The following is a 20,886-nucleotide window of genomic DNA, read 5'->3' as shown; positions in this document are numbered from 1 at the left end:
AAGTACTATATTGACCAGAGTAGTGAGATACTTACTTACAAAGACGATAATGTTGAGACCAAAATGGAGTTGAAAGGGAAAAAGACACATTTTCGCTCGTATTTCCTACGTCAGAGGGACGACAATATTTTGACTCGCCAAAGTGGAAATCCTAATTTCACGGTATTGCTTTTACGCGGGAATACATGTAAATGGGAGTAAAAAAGTGTAGGACACGCGCAGAGGTGGGCCGTGGTAACAGACAATCATCAATTAGCGAAAGCAAGTGTGCTGGTGGCTACACCGGCAATAAAAGCCATCCCACTCACTCCCTCACCTTCCACTCTCTCTCTCTCATTCTTCTCTCTCTCTCTCTCTCTATATCTCAGCTGAATTCTTGCCGGAGATCCATTATTTGTCGTTTCTAAGCGCTTACTCCGCTGTACTCTTTGCATAACTGGTAGTACTTTTAGGAGCATTTCCGCATTTCATGGATCTGTAAAGTACAAGCATTGATTGCAGGACCTGCATTGTCCAGTTTTGAGCTAGGGTTTTTTAGGGTTCTGAAGACATGCAATCTTCGGATTTGAGTAAAGGAAGTTCATGGAGGGTCTTTTCAGCTTGACTACTAGTAGAACCCTAGAGAAGTTAGGAGAATGCTGTTCCAGTTTGTATACTGAGGATGGTGTTTGGGAATTGCGCTTTAGAGAGAGAAGATGCCAGCTGCTCTGATGCTTCTCTTTCTTCTTTCTTTCCTCACTCTGCTTCCTACTCCTTTCGGTAATTTCATGCCATTACTTCTTCTTTATTTTTAATTTTTTCAATTATTTCTTGAGATGCTGGTGGTGGCCTGAGATGAATTTAAGTGGAGAATCATGGTTAGTGAGTTCTCATATCACCGACCCAAACTTGTTTGGCACTGAGGTGTAGTTGTTGCTTGTGGTGTCCGGGTCAGTTTATGCATACATTGACTAATACACTGGGTAGTTTGCCCACGAGCACAGGTGTCGGCTAAACATGCTCATTGGTGCTGGAAAAGATGGGCTTACACTTAGGTTGTAGCTGAGATTCGATCATTTTTTCACAGAGAACTGGGATTCAAACAAAACGCTTACTTTGTATTTTCCACATTTTTTTATTAAACATAGGGGGAGGGGATTACAAGCTGGGAATCGAACCCCAGAAACAAGGTGAAAGTTCAGGTAGCAACCAACTGGACTATTATGAAAATTTAGCATAGCTTAGTAGGTGTGAAGCTTGGGATATAATCAAGAGAGAGCCATTCTGTGGAGTTTATTCACGATTCTGGACTGTTGGGGTTGTTGTTGTTGTTGTTGTTATTGTTGTCTGGACTGTATGGGTATGAAATTTCGAATTAAAATGCACAATTGTCATTGATCAGTAGAAAGTTCCTACTTGCCTGCTTTTGTGTTTCAAGAATAAAAGGAAGCCCCTTCCTGTTTGGAAAGAAATAAAATGACTCGGATTAGAGCAGAACAAATATAGAGAACTCATATAGTTGGCTCCAACTGGTATTAGGATTGCCGCATAGTTGATATATAAAGAAAGCCCTTTCCTGTTTGAAAGGAACGGGATAGACAAGCATTAGTTAACTGATGCTTGCGGATTGTAATGTAGAAGTGTTTCCTTTTCAGTTATCCTGTTTTAAGAATTTCTACTGTATAATTTCCCTTTCAGATGTAGACTTGCCATCGGTGAAAATTATGCATACATGAATTTTTGGATTGCCTAATTATTTTTCTATACTTAAAGTTCGGTTACTTATTTGCTTCTATTACTTCTTACTTCAGGGATAACATTGCCGCATATTTACCTGTCTCCTACTCTACTGCCAAGCAAGGGTTACTTTGCAAGCAAACTTTCCTTAGAAGATGGTAAGACTGATACATCAGACTCTCAGCTTCTTATGGCTCTATATTGATATCTGTTGACTTATCTGAGAAGCAATTTGTTTGATGAAGATTAGAGAAGCAATTTGTTATGCCATTTTAGTGAAAAATTTGGATTTGGAATATACTTAGTGGTTCTTAACATTGTTTTGCAGTAAGATTATTGTCCAGGCGTGCCTCATTTGCACCAATGTCAGCACCCCGTAGACACCATTTTAAGCGATATCCGAAACCCTCTAGTGCACCTGCTCCTTCCCCTGCATCTCGAGGTACTATAAGTTACTTTTTTTACACCATCTTTTAGGACTCATTGGGATTTTATTAATGTGACACTCTAATCTTTAGGTCTAGCCCCCAGTCCAATTGCCAGCCGAGTGGCAAGACATCACCGTCATAATCATCATCGGGCGAGAGCTCGTGTTTCCCCATCTCCAGCTGCGGGCTCAGGTAATGTTGCAGGCGTAATTTAGAATATCCTGTTGATACTATGTTTTTTCCCTCCCGTTCATTGCTTCAACTTTAGGTAAAAATGTGGACCAAAGGAAAAAAAATGAAAACGAGAATAGGAAGAAAGAAGGCCAAGGCTGTATTGGAGGGCACAAACTAACAGCTTACTATATGTTCACCATTTTGCGTATGCAATGCATCACTGTATATTCCCTGTCGGTGATGTTGTATATATAGAGCATGCATCTTGCGTATAAATCTAGCATAATTGTCAGCTTATATGTTACAATGGGTATCTGTTAAACTTGTTTCATAAATATTTATAATTGGTGACCCCCCCCCCCCCCCCATAGTAACTGGCGTTGCAGCTACATAGTTTCTCTACCATTTGTTGTCGAAGTGCAGAACCTCAAGGGGTTGTTTGGGTTCTCTGATATGTTACACAGGGATTTTAAGATAGAGAGATTGTAATATGTGGTTAATATACTTGAATTCTTGTACTTACTATTGGATGTTAGGTTCCGGTCATAGATATACTGTGGATGGTCTAAGACGTATGTTTGGTTTTGACTTGGATAGAGATTTGTTTCCAGTAATACACTTGGCCAACAATAAAACTTTATCCAATCTAGTACTAGTTACTATCATATGTAATTGAGAAAAGCTATATTTGTGATTAAATATATTTAACGTAATACTGTGAAAAGTCAAATAAAAGATATAATTACTAAGTTTCAGTTACCTCAAATGAATAACAACTTTAAGAAGAAAGTTAATGACCCCCCTGGGAAGTTCTCGTGTTGCATCCCTCTTTTATAATTTACCTTATCAAAAAAAATAAAGAAGAAAGTTAATGGGCTATACTAAAATATTGATAAATAAAGAAATAAAAAAATCTTGAATTTCTCTCTTAGATGGGGAAATTCTTATAGACAAATTTCTTATATTTTAAGATCAATACTACAAGCAGTTTGGAAACAGAAGAGAGAGATTAGTAAGCAAGAGATGGTTAAAAAACAATAAGTAGTTTAAAGTGGATTTTCTGTCATTTACGTAATAAGTGTGGTACTCTAACACTATATCGCTAATACATTTCACGTTAATTAAGAGATTAATGCATAAATTATGCATGCATTATCTCTACAAGAAACAAATATGGTCGCCAAGGTTCGTATTGACAGTGCATTGTTTTATGGTCAGGTTATTTTCTCTTATACCTCGAACCAGATGCGCCTGTGATGTGCTACTCTTGTTCCTAAATGTATTACTATCACTACTAAATCGATCTCCTACAATTCTCCTTTGAATAATCCTAAACTATTGTCCACCTTGTTAAAATAGGAAGTCAATGCACTGTGCTTAATACAAGAGCTACATGATATTCATGTTTATTCTCTTGATGCCGTTTTTTCTATTCCTTAAAAAGTAAAAAGTTATATGGTCAGTATATCCTTCCCATTTAGCAGTGAGCACCTCATGCTTACTGCTTATGATGTGTTACACTGAACTAAGACATTCAATATAAGATAGAGAATTTAGATGCTTTGTAGAATTTTTTAAACCAAATTCTTATATCATAACTTATAGGAGGCTGCAAATGGATCTTCTTCTGGCTTTGTTATTTTTCTAATAACAAAAAATGGGTTTTTTCTTCTTTAGGGTCTAAGGAAGTAATGTCCCGTCCCATCCATTAGGATGTTGCACATAATATCCTAACTATTGTATATTCTCTCAAACATAGGCTCTTACAAGATTCTTTATTTTGGGTAATTCTTAAGCTCTAATAAGCTGAAGTTAGATTTAGATGGTAGGTATATGACCATCAATATTTATATTATCACGTCTTTCTTTCTCCCAGAAAATTTGAAAAGGTAGGACTCCCTTTTCTCCTAGAACAAAATCTAATTAGATAGTGAACATAATTGTTATCTGGCTTGAGGGTGCTATTCATTTCATGTATCTCTCACCAGGAGTTATTGAAGGGAGACTCATGGTAGTGATGAATTTGTCAAAGTGATGAGTAGACTTGTCAATTGTAAGTAGAAATGAGTCCATCAAATTTGCAGAAGATATAATTAAGTTGCTTAAGATGTTGAAGTTTCCTTTAGATTTTTTTTGGCCTTTCCCACTCTCTATCTTGTGCTCATCCAATTGTACCCGGGTTCCACTTCATCGAAAGTTCACTCGTATTCTTCTGAGCGAGCTACCAGTCCATTTTCCTTTTCCTACCACATACCGACATGACTTGTTCACCAAGATCTCTTATTAAATCAACTTGAGAAGTCTTGTTAAACAGAAGTTGATCTTCTTGGTAAGTGAAGCCGTACTGAAGTTTATCTGTTCCCTCTTGTCGTTTATCAATTTTCCAATTGGGCAGCTAACCACAGCCAAAATGAACAAAAGAAAAGGAGAGACGTGGATGACTGATTCAGAGGGGTACTGAGGATGAATGAGAACCTTGTACCTAGTAGAGAGCAGTGGTGGAGCCGCATTCAAACAAGGGGTGTCAAATGACACCTTTGCTAGAAAATTACACTGTATTGTTAGATAACTTTTTTTGTTTTACGTATATTTACTATATGTTGACTCCCCTTGATTTTTTGTGTATTTAATTTTTTTTTATATTTTGACACCCCTTAGTGAAAATTCTAACTCTGGGTAGAGAGACTAACATTATTCTCACAAGATCGGGTTAGAACATGAACACATATACTTAAGGTACAAAAGATTGTGAGTATTAAAGGAAAACACTACAAGTGGGATATTCAAATTATATCTTGAATTATAGATTTATCAACCGAAGGAATACAGTAAAATACAAGAAAGGACATGCTTCAATATTCATAACTTCTACCTTAAAGAATAATAACTTCGATCCCTCATAAGCTCTCATATGATGGCTTAGAGGGGCAACATTCCACGCCCAACATCTTCTCTTCCTTCTTCTAAATACCCAGATATATTGTGTGTGCATCACGATATCATTCTATGCATGTCAAACCATCCAAATTTAGTGCTTCTTAAATGAACTTGGAATCTTCTGTGGCTTGTTCGTTACAACTGAGAGATTCAAGCATAACTTGGAAGTATAGGTTAAGATATGGGTATTAATTTTAAAACATTTGGAGGTGTTGGTTTCAAGTGCTAGAAAAAAGCTGTTGCAGAACCTATTCTGACACGATTTAGAAGGAGTGCATATTGCTCCTTTTCTTACTTAAAAAGAAAAAGATTCTTGGGCAAATGGTGTGGTTTAGGATCAATGAAGTGGGTGAAAACTGATGGGAGATCCGGGTTTAAATCCCAGCAGAGATGTTTTCTCATCTGCCCAAGTCTTGGGGACAAAGTATCCAAGCCCAGACATCACCATATTAAAAAGACATGAAGAAAATGCAAATTCTTGATTAGGAAGAAAAAAAATAAATGTTGCTGGTCTTATGTCGAGTTTTCTTTTCTTTTTTTTGCTTTCCTGTATGCTTTATTATCTTTCCGAGTTTAGTGTAGAAAACTGTCAAAATTAATTAGGTCAACAACAGTTGAAAGAGGGGTAGCATTAGTTGCATATTAAGGATGATAGAGACAGCTAAAAGTTATTTAGCAATAATCACATGATTGAGTGTGCTAAATAGCTAAAGGGAAAAAGATTTAGATTCCATTAGAATTTCATGTATTGGTTGTGCAAGGAATGCTCCATTTATGTTCATTTGCTATAATATTAAATGTCAGCAAGTTCCTTAACAGCATAATATAGCCCCAAAGGACAGTACAACTTTTTTTGGTTATAATTTTCCCCTTCCCTTCCCTTCTTGTATGGGATATTAATTCAAATTATCATTGATATGCTTAACATGCTAATCTAAATCCTCTAGATCATTTCTCCTACAGTTATGTTCCTCGTACACAATATTCTATGTTGAATATTCTTGACAAATTTGCAGGTTGTGGCCAGATCTGTGCTGAGCCATTTGCTTCTGTTCCTTTTGTTACACCCTGTGCTTGTGTGTTTCCAATGAAAGTCAGACTTCTCTTAGACAAGTCGCTTTATTCTATATTTCCTGTGGTTAGAGATCTAGGAATTGAGGTTGCAGAAGGCACCTATTTAGATCCAAGTCAAGTTGTTGTAGTTGGAGCTAGTGCCGATAATCAAAATCAAGAAAGAACAATTGTTGATATTAACTTGGTTCCCTTAGGGGAGAAGTTCGATAACACCACAGCTATGCTGACCTATGAAAGATTCTGGAAAAAGAAGGTGCCTCTCAATAGAACGATGTTTGGGGATTATGAAGTGATGCACATTATCTATCCAGGTACAATATGAAGTGTTTATTGTTATTTTCCTTTTAGCTTAATGGAGTTATGGTGAAATATAATCTGAACAAGTTATTCCAGGGCTGCCTTCTTCTCCTCCATCTGGCATTGATTCTGGTAATGGTCCAACTGGAAGTGCTGTCAATCAACAATTCCCTATTACTGCTGATTTTGTAAACAAGAGTCAGAGAATGAGTCCCCGAGTCATTTTTCTCATTGCTTCATCAGCATTAGTACTGTTGGTGGTATGCTGTGGAGCACTAGTTGTCCTCTTAAAATGCAGGAGGACTGGCCGACCATCAAATGCTGTTGGTCCGGTGTTTACACCATCTATGCACAAGAGATCTGGTAAAGGTAGGTACTTGTTTCTTTGTTTCAAATTACTCATCAGTGATCTTTGAAGGTGGGATTTACTGTGAAGAAGCAGAGATGTACATTTTGAAATATATGTTTAATTTAACCACAATCTTTTTTTTTTTTTTTTATATAAGAAAAAAAATGCAATTTTGTCACCTTCTGCTGTAAGTTATACACTGACCTGTACTATTAAAAATTTTGACTTCTCTAAGCCTCTTAATTATGTACGTCATGAAGATCGAATGAATATTCTGGTTTGCAGGAATTGGGTCTACAATATCAAGTAGCGCGGCTAGTTCAACATCGGTTTCCCTCATTTCTGCTATGCCTGCTTCTATCCTTTCTGTCAAAACTTTTACGCTTGCGGAGCTTGAGAAGGCAACTGACAAGTTTAGTTTAAAAAGGGTTTTAGGTGAAGGAGGATTTGGACGTGTTTATCATGGTATCTTGGAAGACAGAACAGAAGTTGCCGTGAAAGTACTGACTAAAGATAACCACAATGGAGATCGTGAATTCATTGCTGAAGTTGAGATGCTGAGCCGATTGCATCACCGTAACTTGGTGAAATTAATTGGTATATGCAGTGAAGAGCGGACTCGCAGCTTGGTATATGAACTTGTTCGGAACGGTAGTGTGGAGTCTCATTTGCATGGTATACTCTCTTTAAATCCTCTACCTTCGTTGTTCAGTTGTTCTCTTACTAGTTTTACTAGTTCTTTTCAGGCTCAAAGTTCCTTTAAATCACTTTTAATAATCGTGTATTTCAGAGCACATTATAATCTTAGTCATCCTATGCACAAGAATTATGGAAGTCTATTAGTGCTTCTTTGACTACACGTTTCCTTTCTATTGCTAATATCAATGTCACGTTTCTTGAGACAGTTTAGTCGATCTACTCAGCGAATCCTTCTCTATAGGAGGATTGCCGGGGACCACCTAACTTTACTCTTTGAACTACATTCTGCGGAATTTTTTTGACTTCTGGAAAGGCATTGTATTCACCTTATCCTTGTTTTTCCTTCCTTTAGTTTAAAGCCAGCAGCTCCTTCCTCCTGCCCAGGACCAGTTTCCTTGGCTTTCTTTTCTTCTTTCTCTTGTTTCTTTTGTTTGTGGGGGAGGGGGGAGGGGGAAGGTGCACCTGCAGTTTCTGCTGTGGTCCTGGCTACCATTTTTTTCATTTTTGCATTTCTGCTCTTTCTTTTTGTCTGCTTTGCTGCCCACCCAACAACAATGGCTAAGAACTCCTATCCAAGCTGGTGGGACTTCGTTTGCTCTCATTCTTCCAGGTTGATTATCACTACCAGAATAGGTACAGAGAGTAATTGCCAACGTGAACAAGTTAATTGGTCTTATTTTCAATCGAGTATAAAAAATTTCCAAGAAGCTTCACCATTTACCAGCTAGAAGCATAAAAATGTCTTTGTGCTTGGTGCAAGTAGAACCTATTACCGTGTGATTCTCCTTAACAGAACTCTACTGCTATATTTCAGGAAGAGATGGGAGAAAAGCGCCACTTGATTGGGATGTGAGGTTGAAAATTGCTCTTGGCGCTGCAAGAGGACTAGCTTACCTTCATGAAGATTCTAATCCTCGTGTAATTCATCGTGATTTTAAAGCCAGCAATGTTTTGTTAGAAGATGACTTCACCCCTAAGGTTGCAGATTTTGGGTTAGCAAGGGAAGCAACCGAAGGAAGTCACCACATATCTACTCGAGTCATGGGAACTTTTGGGTATATATCTCTGAAACATAACTAATCTTGAAGTGGTCGCAATTCACTCAAATAAGAGTGTAATGAACTTGTAGTGTGATAGTGAAGCATACTCATCAGTAAAAAAGAAGAAAGAATGAACGCAAGTATGATACCAAGAGTAACTATTATAAGCTCCAATTGGTTTAAATGGATCATCTATAGGAAGTTTTTACGAGTACTAACAAAAAACTTGTTAAATTCTCTGTCAAGTGATGCTTGGCTGTGTTTCTGGAGTTGTAATTCATGAAACTGATGTTGAAATTTGTGCTGTTATAAAGTTGTTGGTGTTAGAGAAGGTGATTAGATAGTGGGAAACTATTTCCTGCACATTGTCTGAATTGAGTTTTCACAACAAAAGGAAACAAGAAACCCTCTCCTCAAGCTGTATTTGCAGGGATATCTATCCACTGTACCGATTTTGTCATGAAATTCTATCACCCTACAAAGAGGATGGTCGTCTCAGCCCTGGCAAGTAGTTCTCTAGTGCATCAGGCTGTGGTCAATATTCCTAGATATTGTGAAATTATGCTGTTACATTTTTTTATTAGTTTCTTGGGCGTCATGTTTTGTTCGCCACTTATAGTCCAAACAGATATCATGTGTCTCTTTTTCTTTGATTTTTTATTTCAGTTCTTTTGTGCATATAGCAATTTTATACTTGCCCTTATTTGCAACTCTGATTTGTGCTATAAAGCAGTTGCTAACATTCCCTATTTAATGGGTTTTCAGGTATGTTGCTCCTGAATATGCAATGACGGGACACCTACTTGTTAAAAGTGATGTGTATAGTTATGGAGTTGTATTATTGGAGCTTCTCTCCGGAAGAAAACCTGTGGACATGTCTCAACCTCCTGGAGAAGAAAACCTGGTAACTTGGGCGCGACCTCTTCTGACCACTAGAGAAGGTTTGGAGCAACTTGTGGATCCTTCTTTGGCTGGAAGCTATGACTTTGATGATATGGCAAAGGTGGCTGCCATTGCTTCAATGTGCGTTCACCCGGAGGTGACTCAGAGGCCATTTATGGGAGAAGTGGTGCAAGCTCTCAAACTAATCTATAATGACAATGATGAAACTTGTGCTGATGGATGTAGCCAGAAAGAGTCTTCTCTGCCGGATTCAGATTTCAAAGGTGTCCATTCCGATAGCAGTTGGTGGAATGCTGGTGGGGTTACACCAAGATTAACATATGGACAAGCCTCCACTTTCATGACCATGGATTACAGTTCTGGTCCACTTGAAGAGTTCGAAAACAGACCGTTTTCAGCTTCAAGTTTTAATCTTGGTGGAGGGGCTGGCTTAACAATAAGCCACGGTAACAGATCAGGTCCTTTGAGGACTGTAAGGAGTAAACCTGCTCTCTATAGGTTAAGGGGCAGTATGAGTGAACACGGTGCACTGCTTCCAAGACATGGTTGGAAGGATGGCACCAATTATGATGCTTCTTTTTAGAGTGATTTTGTCAAATGTACAGTGCCGAAGGCCGTTTCTATTTGGGAAAAAAGATGGTTCTCCGGTGTAGATTAGGAGTTTGAAATTGCCGCTGTATCCCTGTGGAGAGAGTGGACTAAGCCTTCTAATTTTTGTAATCTTACATTCATTTTAATAGACAGGAAAGATAAACAGGACACTCCTTGTTGTATATGTTGTCAAATTAACGTTTTCTTTAGTCCAATATTGGATTGGACTACTAGTCTTTCTACGTTTTCTTTCATTTCTTTTACAGTTTGTTGAACTTGCTTGGAATTGAGACGTAGTTGTTATATTCACGACCTATAGGCTGAGGGGTACTAGCTCACTAACCGGGCAAGTTCTTCTTGTATTAGTCTTTCTTTGTTTCCTCTTCGGCTTTCAATAACATGGTTTTAAATTTTTGGTGGTGTTCCTTTAAGGCAATGGGTGCCATTCTTAGGTGAACCAAACTGTTAGTTTACTTGTCACAAAAGATGTTAGTTAACTTACACAGTTGTTTATTCTCTTCAAATAAATTAATGACAGTTTCAGAAGTGGAACTCCATGTGAAGAGAATATCGCCCTGAATATTTTGTTTTAACACATTTTGATGTCACGAAAACAGAGATTAATCTGAAGGTTCTGATTCACGTAGACCTTGTCAAGTTCTGACTAAAGAACGACGCTGAGGAGTAAAGAATGCTTAACCAAGCAGTTAATTATGATTTATTCGGTATGAAAAAATATTTCAAAGAATAAATCATTCTGATGTTTGGTTGCTACAAATATTTCTTAACGGAGGTGGGAAATAACATTTCAGTTGGAAGTTATTTTCTTAAACCTTTTCCAATTTTACTTCAACCAATATTATTATCCATCTTTAATATTAAATTTTTTAACCAGAAAATTATCATATTTTCTAATCTTTAACAACTTTTTTCGTAAAATATTTTTAACTTTCCAGTCAAACATAAAAATAAATTTTTTGAGAAGATAAATTATTTCTCAGAAATGCATATGTCCAAAACCAAGAAAATAGGCCTAAAAATAAGGCCGTGCTCTCGCTTCTCATCTACATCAGGGGATATGTTATTGGCAGTCATTAGAGACACGCGCGGTTGATCAACGCCACGCGCTTCCGCAGTTTAGTGATTAAAATATCAGGTCCTCAAAAATGGCGACTTTAGGACAGCTGCTTCCAAGTTGCGGTGGCACAGTGCTAAATTCTAGGACCCTTTTGACGTCTCCATTCCCTTCGCCGGCTAGAACTAGGTATACTGGCTTAATTTAAAAATACATTTTTCCTAAAGATTATTTAAAAATACACAGTTACGTCAGCCCTGTTTCACCAGAATAAGCTGACATTTGTAAGTGGGTGCAGAAATTTCAGAGTGAAAATGTCAATTCCGGCGACTCAAGCTTCGATAGTGCTCCCCGAAAATCGCATCATAGTGGGTCCCTTTTGCTCTGCTTCTTATGGACTTGTAGTTATTATTAGAGTGTGTTTTATAGTATACTAACAGATGAATTTTGTTATGTAATTATAAGCACAGTTAGGTTGTGGGTCGGTTGGAGTGGACTTCTTGGCTGCTGTTGCTTCTTATCCAAATCCAGATGATAAGATTCGAAGCACTAGCTTTCAGGTTCTTTTTAAACATTTATACAATTACTGTTACTGCTCAAGTTTGAGCTCAGTGTTTTTTTTTTAAATTCTTTGCAATAATGAGAAATGATTATTGTGGTAATTACAGGTTCAGGGAGGTGGTAATGCTGGGAATTCTTTGACTTGTGCAGCTCGCCTTGGCCTAACTCCTAGAATTATTTCAAAGGTCTCTCTCTCACTATGAAATTCAGCTCTTTATGCATCCTCTACTCCTTTGATTACCTGTATAAGAAGAAAAAATGTATTTATATGGCGTAGTTTGACTAAATGTACCACACACAAAAAAAAGAATCCCATCATAGAACTCTGCATTATTAATGCGACATGATTTCCTGCTTTAAACTATACATTATTAAGATGACTCCACTAATACAATTTTTTTATTTCCATTGAAAAACTACGTATAGTTAATACCTGCATAACTCTCTCTCTCTCTCTTTTTTTTTTTGATAATGTAATACCCTATATAACTTCTGTTTTTATAACCAAGAAATCCCTTGGTTCGGAATTGTGGGGAGAATGGGCCTAGCCCTCTAACTTGGGACAGTCCGGTGCACAAGGCATCCTGTGTTCACGCAGGGTCCGGGGAAGGGCCGCACACCAATGGGTGTGATGTAGACAACCTATCTAATGCAAGCCCTCTAACTTGCTCCCACTTAAATACCAGCGTCGTGTCGGTGGCAGGGTTCGAAATCATGACGTTCACCCTATCCACTCATTCCATGTTACGTTTTTTTGGTAGGTAATAAAAGATTTTATAATACTTGCACTAAGCCCGTGCGTTAGGCATAAGTACAGGTTATGCAATCGCTATTATGTCTAGCATAGCATCTACATCATGTACAATAACCAGATTGCACCAAAAAGCTAACAAAAAAATACATCTCTGTTTAAGGCTGAGTGTTTCTCTTTTGCCTTCAAAAATTCCATGTTGCATCTTTACTGTTGAACCAAAGCCCTGGGGCCTGTAAGACCTATATATGAGGAAATTGATGTCTTATTTTATACAGGATGTACATGTATTAGCAATTTCATGATAGGCTTTGGTAATAACAATCCCTTGAGTCCTTGCATAACTAGTCTCTCAACCAACCGACCCAATGGTAATGCCTTTCATCATGTTTGATTGCCAGAAACAGTGTTCAAGCAGTAGCATCCGTCTATCTTTCGTCTGGCTTTCTTAATTTCCTTTTCAATTTGTAACTTCTATAACCTTTTGAATTGATGTCCTTGAAATCTTCACCTTTATCTCCTAATTCCTAGTTGTTTTCTTAGATTTCTAATGACTCTCAAGGAAAGGGGATACTGGAGGAGCTAGAAGCTGATGGTGTAGATTCGTCTTTTATCGTGGTGAGCCATCCAGACCTTCAGTGCTAGAAAAATGATAACTAGAAGATCTTTCTGTGTTTTTGTAGTTTGTTTATATAATGGAAATGGTGGTTTTCCTGTACTTCTTTAAACAGTGAAATTGTGATTCTGCCTTTTTCTGTCCTCAGGCTTATTGCCATATACTCACCTCTAAGAGAAGTATTTATTACTTATACCATATGTTTTTAATTCCAGGTGTCTGATGGAGGCAATTCACCATTTACCTACATCATTGTTGACAACCAAACGTGAGTGCCTTTTGCTATGTTTTCGGCCATTTACAGACGACATATGAATTTGTGGCGCTGAAGTTTATATCCAAGTGTTGTGACTTGTGAGTCCTGTCCTGTCTAATGTTTTCTGTTTTCTATGTCAAAAAAATTCTATGATATACTATTTTCTGGGTGGCAGCTGCAAATTTTAGCGCTGTGCCATTGAAGAATCAAACTAAATTTCAAGTCTCTGAGTACTTATCAGAAGTTAAACAGCACCATAACATGCCCATCTAAACCAAAATTCAATAGATAAATAATGAAAATATGCTGTGCTCTAACTTGTTCTAACTGTGTTAACTTCTGATGTTTAGTTCCCTTAGTCAGTTTCTGGTCAGTAAATCGTCTCTATTGAGAAACTGGGTTGAAATTACATCAAAAGTTTAACATGTTTAAAGATGGAGACTGACGTGTCTTGGATACTGCTTACTGCAGCATCTTTGCAGCTTGTATATCAACCAATCAAAGAACTGTTCCTCAATCATGCTTGTTGCGCTTGGTTATGAATTTGCCATTCTGCTTCTGCTCTATTTGGACAGATTTAACTTTATTATTGGTACAATTTGTTTTTAACGGCAAAATAGGGGTTTTCTAATATTAGATGCTCTCTATATCTCACATTTCCCCCCGTATACCGCCATACAAGTCTCTTCCGGAACAGAGAACTTCAGGCAAATAACAGACACAGCATCAATGAATCTTAATCCCAACTAGTTTGTATCGTATAGTTGATCATTTTTCTTGGCAGCTTGCATGCTGATTGAATTTTACTGGGGAAGTTCTAGGCTTCTAGCACTATCTGTAGGAAAACAGGTTGCCTTTCTATTGAAGAACTACTTGTGTTTGATGTTTCAGGAAGACTCGCACTTGCATTCACACCCCTGGATATCCACCCATGATACCTACTGATCTTTCCCAATCAAATTTGTTGTCATCATTGGATGGTGCTAAGCTTGTCTATTTCGACGGGAGATTGCATGAAACTGCTGCTGTTGTAGCAGAGGAGGTATTTTCCTCTCACTTCTCTCTCCATCAAGCTTTCTGAGTTCTCAATACTATTCCTGAATCCAATACATTTAAAATGGAAATGAACTGCATGCTTTTTGATTTCCAGTGCAGGCAAATAGAAGGGGTATACCCATTTTAATTGATGCTGAGAGGAAAAGAGAAGGATTAGATCACCTTTTGAGCTTCGCAAGCTATGTTGTTTGCTCAACCAAATTTCCTCAGGCAAGATATTCACTCTTATAAACTACATCTGTCTAGTTTTTTGGCTGCAAGCATATGTATGGAAGTCTGTGAACATCTCTTGTCCTGCTTGTAGCCTGTTCCCTGCCTTTGAATGAGTTGGACAATCACTAATCTTCATAGAGAATAATGTGCAATTTTGAGCAATGATTTCTAGCATGGGCTGAAGATTCGTATTTGTGGTAGTATCTGTCATGCGATAGCACTATTGATAGTATTTTGAGGTTTCATTGTTAAGCTGACAGCATGATCAGCTGCGGATGCTCTTTTCTGAGATGGAAAGCAAGATACATTCTAGCTAGGTTCGATTTAGATTGGGATAGTTTCCTGCAGTTCCTCGTTAATCTTTTTCATGGACCTTAAAGGCCCTATGAATGTCCTCAATGTTATTCATACTACTCTACCAAATTCTTAGTCTAGCGCTCTATTTTTCACTATTCAGGGGCTTATCTTATCACCCAGAAATAAAAAAACAACAACTTGAAACCCTCCTTTATGCAGCTTGAGAATGGTCATGCTTTTGTGAAGCTCATATAGGCATAGATTAAGAAAGTACACACCAGTGGCAGATTCAGGATTTTGGGTTCGTGGGTGCTTAATATTTTTTGATATAAAGTTACTACTAATCGCGTGTACAAGTACAACTATTTGAACACCACGATGGAAAAAAGTAAAGGAGAAAACTTATATTAATATTATGGGCATTGTGAATCTAACAACTGGCAAGAAAAAGGAACGGTGAATTTTGCCGTTCTGTGAACTGTCCGGTCTTTAGAAGGGGTCGAACTTTGGAATCTTTTTTTATTTAAGCAGATTTTCTTTTCCTTTTGCTATAGAGAATTAGGTGATAAAAAAAAAGTAAACAAAAGTGAGTGAAAAAAATATATAAAAAAGTAGGAATGAGTTAAGAAAGTGTACTTGAAAGAATTTAAAAAAATACTACCTAATTGAGGGAAACATTTTTCTTTTAAGAAAAAAGAAGAAGAAAGAAAATAGCTTGAATATAAGAAAAAAGGAATAGTTTACCAGTTTAACCAAAGCACAGTAGTGTTTTTGTTTCTTGGGTGCTTTCTGATATCTTTTATATCAGTTTTAATAAATTTTCTATAGAACTATACTTACTGTAAGTTGAGTTAAATGGGTGCTTGAGCACCCAACTTTTATATATAGATCCGCCCATGGTACACCGGAACTCTTAAAGAAAGTATGAAGGAGCTCTAGAAGAAATTCTAGAAAATTAACTGCAGAAACGGTAGAGAAAAGCTTCCTGAAAGGGAAGGGAATTATTCATGTATTTTATGAAGAGAAGACTTTGATGAATATGGAGATGCCATGTGGGGAAGGGAGTAAATATTAGTGAGCACATTTATGCAAAAAGAATGAAGCTGGAAAGGTCTTTGCTTTTTTATGGTAATAATTGCAGTAAGGCTGTGATGAGCTATCTAAGAGATTTCAGCTTGTGACACCTCACTCCATTAGATGCCTCTACTTCTTTTGTGGTTGGAACTTGGTCAAGCATGTCCTCCGTAGTCTGCTCTTGACCAGGGTTTTTAGGCCAGACTGCAGCTAGCCTTAGCTCAACTCTTTCAATATAAAGTCTTTCCAGCTTCTGAGTGAGATGAGAATTTGGTTCTATGTAGGTGACAAAAATTTAGACTACTGCAACTGTAAGTATCTCACGGCAACAACCTTTATGTTGGGTGTAGTATTCACACATTTGGTTTTATCATATATAAAGGGCCATACTGGCTGAAAATTGTATGTCACACAGCATCTTAACAGTTCTCACTTACTAGCAAGTTTTGAGCTATTTTCATTCACATCAGTTCTGCTTATTGTGATGTTCTGATAAGGAAACTGTATATTGATTGACTTGCAGAACTGGACTGAGGCTTCTTCTATTCCAAGCGCCCTTCTTTCCATGCTCTTAAGATTGCCAAAAGTTAAATTTGTTATTGTGACATTGGGTGAAGATGGTTGCTTAATGCTACAAAGGACAGAAATAGGTATTTGAGTACTTTTTTTTCCTTCTCTTTTTTTTTATCAACTAAAGACTGTGCAAATATTTTTGTATTTTCTGCATCCTACAGAGACTTCAATGCTTTTGCAGACAATCTCGACCCGGAAGAAAGGGATGTCGACGATTTGTTCGAAAAGCTGAAACAGAAAAAAGACACTAATGCAACATCGCCAGCATGCATATCCTCGGTATTTACCTGTTCATTGTTTTCTGTAAAACAAGCAGTTATGGAGGAATCATGCTAAAGTAGGCACATGGAACCTTATTTTACAGTTAACTTCTGGCCTCTTGGGCTAATTGATAACCTCTGTTATGATAGTCTTTATTCTAAACCATGGTATTATCTGACTTTCTTCTTGGCTAAAGAAAGTATTGGCACTTCTATTTCCTTTTACTTACCTTTCAAACTAGCCTTTTTAACATGTACTGACCCCCCCCCCCCCCCCCCCCCCCCCCCCCTACATTTCTTGTTTGGATTTCTCAACTTTCAAATATATATAAAACTGTTTATACGCCCTTTAACCCTTAAGACTGTATGCTCTTTGACTTTTCATCACTTGATCTTTTCAGTCAACGTTGAATGCAGTCAGGTGCTTCTTGTGCCAATGAAACTGCTAATTAGAATTTTGTTTATCTGCTGGTTTTGCTATTTAAGATTTCACTTGCATGTAGATATGATTATGGTGAATTAGCTTCAGATTATATGTTTTTATGGCTGCAGAATGTGGCAAAGCTACACGCAAAAGGGATAGGGACAATCAGCGGTAAGTTACTTGTGGGGACAGCTGAAAGTATACCTCAGACAGAACTAGTTGATACAACTGGTGCTGGAGATGCATTCATTGGTGCAGTTCTTTATTGTATGTATTTATCCAACATAATCTATTTCAGTGTTGTCCCTTTTACTGTGATCCCATGGCCTTCCTACAAGCTGTCTGAAATATGAGGGATTGGATGTCCCTCACTTCTATTGATCTCCTTTCTTCTTGAAGTTAGATTCAATGTGTTAGAGGTTCCTTTAGGGGTCGTTTGGTAGAGTGTATAAGAATAATGTTGAATATGATGTATTAATAATGCTAGTATTAGTTATGGACGTATTTTTTATCCATTGTTTGATTTGATGTAGCATTGAACAATTTCTAAAAGAATTGTTTGTTTACAAAAATGCCCTCATAACCAGTCCACTTTATTAATACCCCAAGCTAATGCATGCATTATTTTATCTAATGCATCCTACCAAACGACACCTTAGTGTCTTGTTAATGATCTCACCATCTTGGTCTCTTTATGTTTGCGCGCATCAATTTCCATTTGCTCTCTTATTGAAGTCTCATCTCATGACTCCTATATTATATCTTGCAGCTATCTGTGCCAACATGCCACCAGAGAAAATGTTGCCATTTGCTGCTCAAGTGGTTAGAATCTTGTTTCTCTGTACTAGTTTTCTTTCCCCCCTTTTGGTTCCTTTCCTCCATTAGCCTAGGAAGTCACGAGTTCAAGCCGTGGAAATAACCTCTTGTAGAAATGCAAGCAAAGGTTGCACACGATAGACCTAATGTGGTCCGGCTCTTCTCTGAACCCCATGGTTAGCCGGAGGCTTCACTTTTCCTAACCTAACCCCGAGAGTAGGAGTGGCAAACGGGCGGGTCGGGTTGGATATGGTTCGGGTTCAAAAACGGGTAATGAAACAACGGATAAATTATCCGACCCGACCCATATTTAATACTGATAAAAAACGGATTAACCGGCGCATAATATGAGTAGCCATATTATCCGTGACTTCTTGCATATGATCACTTTTGGGAGAATTCTTAGTCTTCCTACCTTGAAGAACCCCCAATTTGAAGCTTTACAAATGTAAAAGTTAGACCCATTGGTTATCCATTTTCTAAATGGATAATATGGTTCTTATCCATATTTGACCCGTTTTTAAAAAGTTCATTATCCAACCCATTTTTTAGTGGATAATATGGGTGGTTAACTATTTTCTTTTAACCATTTTTCCACCCCTACACGAGAGTATGGAGGTGAAACTGAGGCAACAAATGTCAGGAAAGACTAACCTTTGGTTTGTGGGTGGATTGCAGGCAGCTATTAAATGCAGAGCCTTGGGAGCTAGAGCTGGTCTTCCGCATTACACAGACCCTCGCTTGACACCTTTTTTAGTCTAGAGAGCCCAAGGGATGGCCGCCATGGTTCTACTGTTGTAGAAAATGGAAGCAAAACTGGTCATCGACTTGGGCTTTTTCTTATTGTGTTTTCAACAGGGTTTCTGTGGACTGACATTCTGCTTCTTTTCTTACAGCATCTACCCTGAAATTTTATGGCATAGGCTGAAATGTCCCTTCTATGTGTATAATTCGATGTTACGAGCTGCTCCAGTTTCTTTGATTGTCTGATGGATTTGTTTGTTCTTGTTAGTCATAGTTCCTCATTTTATCCAATCAATTGCTGAAGAAATTTCATAGGTGAAAGATCATAAATTAGAGACTAGTTATAAAAGTTTTCCTTATTCTTTAACATAATCTGTAAGTTTAACAAATTAAATGCCCTAGGTAGATGAATTGAAGGACCAAAAGTACAAAGAAGGTATGATAAAGGTATCCAAAATGTATCTCTAAAAAGTACTTAGAGTCAGAACTCTCTATATTATCCCTATATAATAATTATTCACTATAAAAGTTAAGTTGCGGAATTGGTTCTTTTATTATGTTATAATATTTCTCATCTATAATTGCACTTTGCAATAACTGCCAAACGAGGTAATAGAGAGGTTTGATTGTACTAACTACTACTAGTACCTATTTTTCTCTATCAACCTTATTTTCAACTATTTGATTTCTATCATAAATATAGTTTATATAAGATGAACTTTGATTGATTTTAAAATCATAAATATTAGGTCTTCTTACATATTAATTCAAATAAGGAACGCTTGAATAAGCAAAATTTTAGTTAATTTTAAGGACCTAAATATTACAAAAATAACTTCAATTATAATTTTGTCTTAAATTTTATAGGATAAAAAAGGCATGTATCATCTAACGCATATCATTTTAAAAAAGTATATGCCAAGACAACGGATTTATAATTACATATTACTTTATAAGTACAGAAAATATGTCATATTGTTTTTGTAAAAGTTATACTAAAGTTAAACTTATAACGGATCAACGGCAAGGAAGTTTTTTAAAAAAAAATATATATATATATCTTTTTTTAGCACCAATAGTTCTGAGAAACTTTTAATTGACTTCAATGTCCAACGTATGTTGTAGTCCATTGGAAGTTTAAATTTTTATAACTTAAAGAATGTAGGTCTTAAAGGAAATCTGTAATCGTTTTCGTAAGAAAATATCAATTCTTTAGTGTCAAGGTTTGCTAAAAGATCTAGATAGAAACAGAGAAAAATATGATGAAATCAATATTGTTAGAAACAAAGAATTTTCTACCTATTTGTCTCCTAAAGTTCTAGTTTTACAATTTTAAGGTTTTCTAATTACATCTAAATATGGCTTATATTTTGTTTCATAAATCAATAGCATCCCCTTAAAATGTGATTCACATCCCTGAAGGTAACGTCCAAATTTAGCTATTTGTTCAAATAGGAACAAAATTTATATAGGTAAATTTTTAATTAATTTTAAAACTTAAATATTAGAATTTTCTTGCATATATAAAAATTCAAATAAGGAAAGATTTAGCATGCATATATAGTTAATTTCTAAGTCCTAAATATTAGAGAAACAATTAAATAACTATACCTAAAAATTAGGAAAATAACTTAAATTACTACTCTGTCCAAACTGGAATTAGTTTTTCAAGGGTAAAAAAGGCGAACGACATTTCGCTAAGGGCTTTCATGCTATTAATATAACTAGTATTAGTATACGTGTGTTGCACGTGTACATCGCGTCTATCATTATTAAACATATACAAGATATAAAAATTGTTGAAAAATAGCAATTGGAATTAAAATAAAATGCAATATATGTTTAAATAATAAAAACTAATTTACATTGGCATAGTAGTTAAATTCAATATCTTTTGACCATGCAAAAGATGATGAATTTTGTTGGATTAGTACGCACGTTGCGTGTGTACCTCGTCTCAAT

The 20,886-nt window shown here is 36.7% G+C and overlaps 2 protein-coding genes across 3 annotated transcripts; both read left to right on the top strand.

Annotated features, from left to right (window-relative positions):
• Positions 273 to 10,471, top strand: LOC109212111 (receptor-like serine/threonine-protein kinase ALE2). Its single transcript, XM_019375724.1, has 9 exons — positions 273 to 759; positions 1,791 to 1,874; positions 2,045 to 2,158; positions 2,235 to 2,336; positions 6,272 to 6,640; positions 6,723 to 6,995; positions 7,261 to 7,650; positions 8,489 to 8,729; positions 9,480 to 10,471. The coding sequence occupies exons 1-9, from the start codon at positions 696 to 698 to the stop codon at positions 10,198 to 10,200; spliced, it is 2,358 nt and encodes a 785-aa protein (XP_019231269.1). The 5' UTR covers positions 273 to 695; the 3' UTR covers positions 10,201 to 10,471.
• LOC109212098 (ribokinase-like) lies at positions 11,231 to 19,191 on the top strand. 2 transcript variants are annotated; one of them, XM_019375716.1, is made up of 13 exons: positions 11,231 to 11,472; positions 11,582 to 11,651; positions 11,754 to 11,843; positions 11,952 to 12,029; positions 13,139 to 13,213; positions 13,427 to 13,479; positions 14,359 to 14,509; positions 14,623 to 14,733; positions 16,631 to 16,757; positions 16,862 to 16,959; positions 17,493 to 17,535; positions 18,134 to 18,186; positions 18,859 to 19,191. In XM_019375716.1, the coding sequence occupies exons 1-13, from the start codon at positions 11,375 to 11,377 to the stop codon at positions 18,940 to 18,942; spliced, it is 1,131 nt and encodes a 376-aa protein (XP_019231261.1). In that variant the 5' UTR covers positions 11,231 to 11,374; the 3' UTR covers positions 18,943 to 19,191. The 2 variants fall into 2 exon arrangements, with proteins under 2 accessions (XP_019231261.1, XP_019231255.1); XM_019375710.1 differs by having other exon boundaries at positions 11,232 to 11,472; positions 17,493 to 17,631.

The sequence above is a fragment of the Nicotiana attenuata genome, chromosome 2 (genome assembly GCF_001879085.1).
Source record: "Nicotiana attenuata strain UT chromosome 2, NIATTr2, whole genome shotgun sequence".
Lineage (NCBI taxonomy): Eukaryota > Viridiplantae > Streptophyta > Magnoliopsida > Solanales > Solanaceae > Nicotiana > Nicotiana attenuata.
The sequence above is the reverse complement of the archived record's forward strand: the minus strand, read 5'-3'. Positions and strand labels throughout refer to the sequence as shown.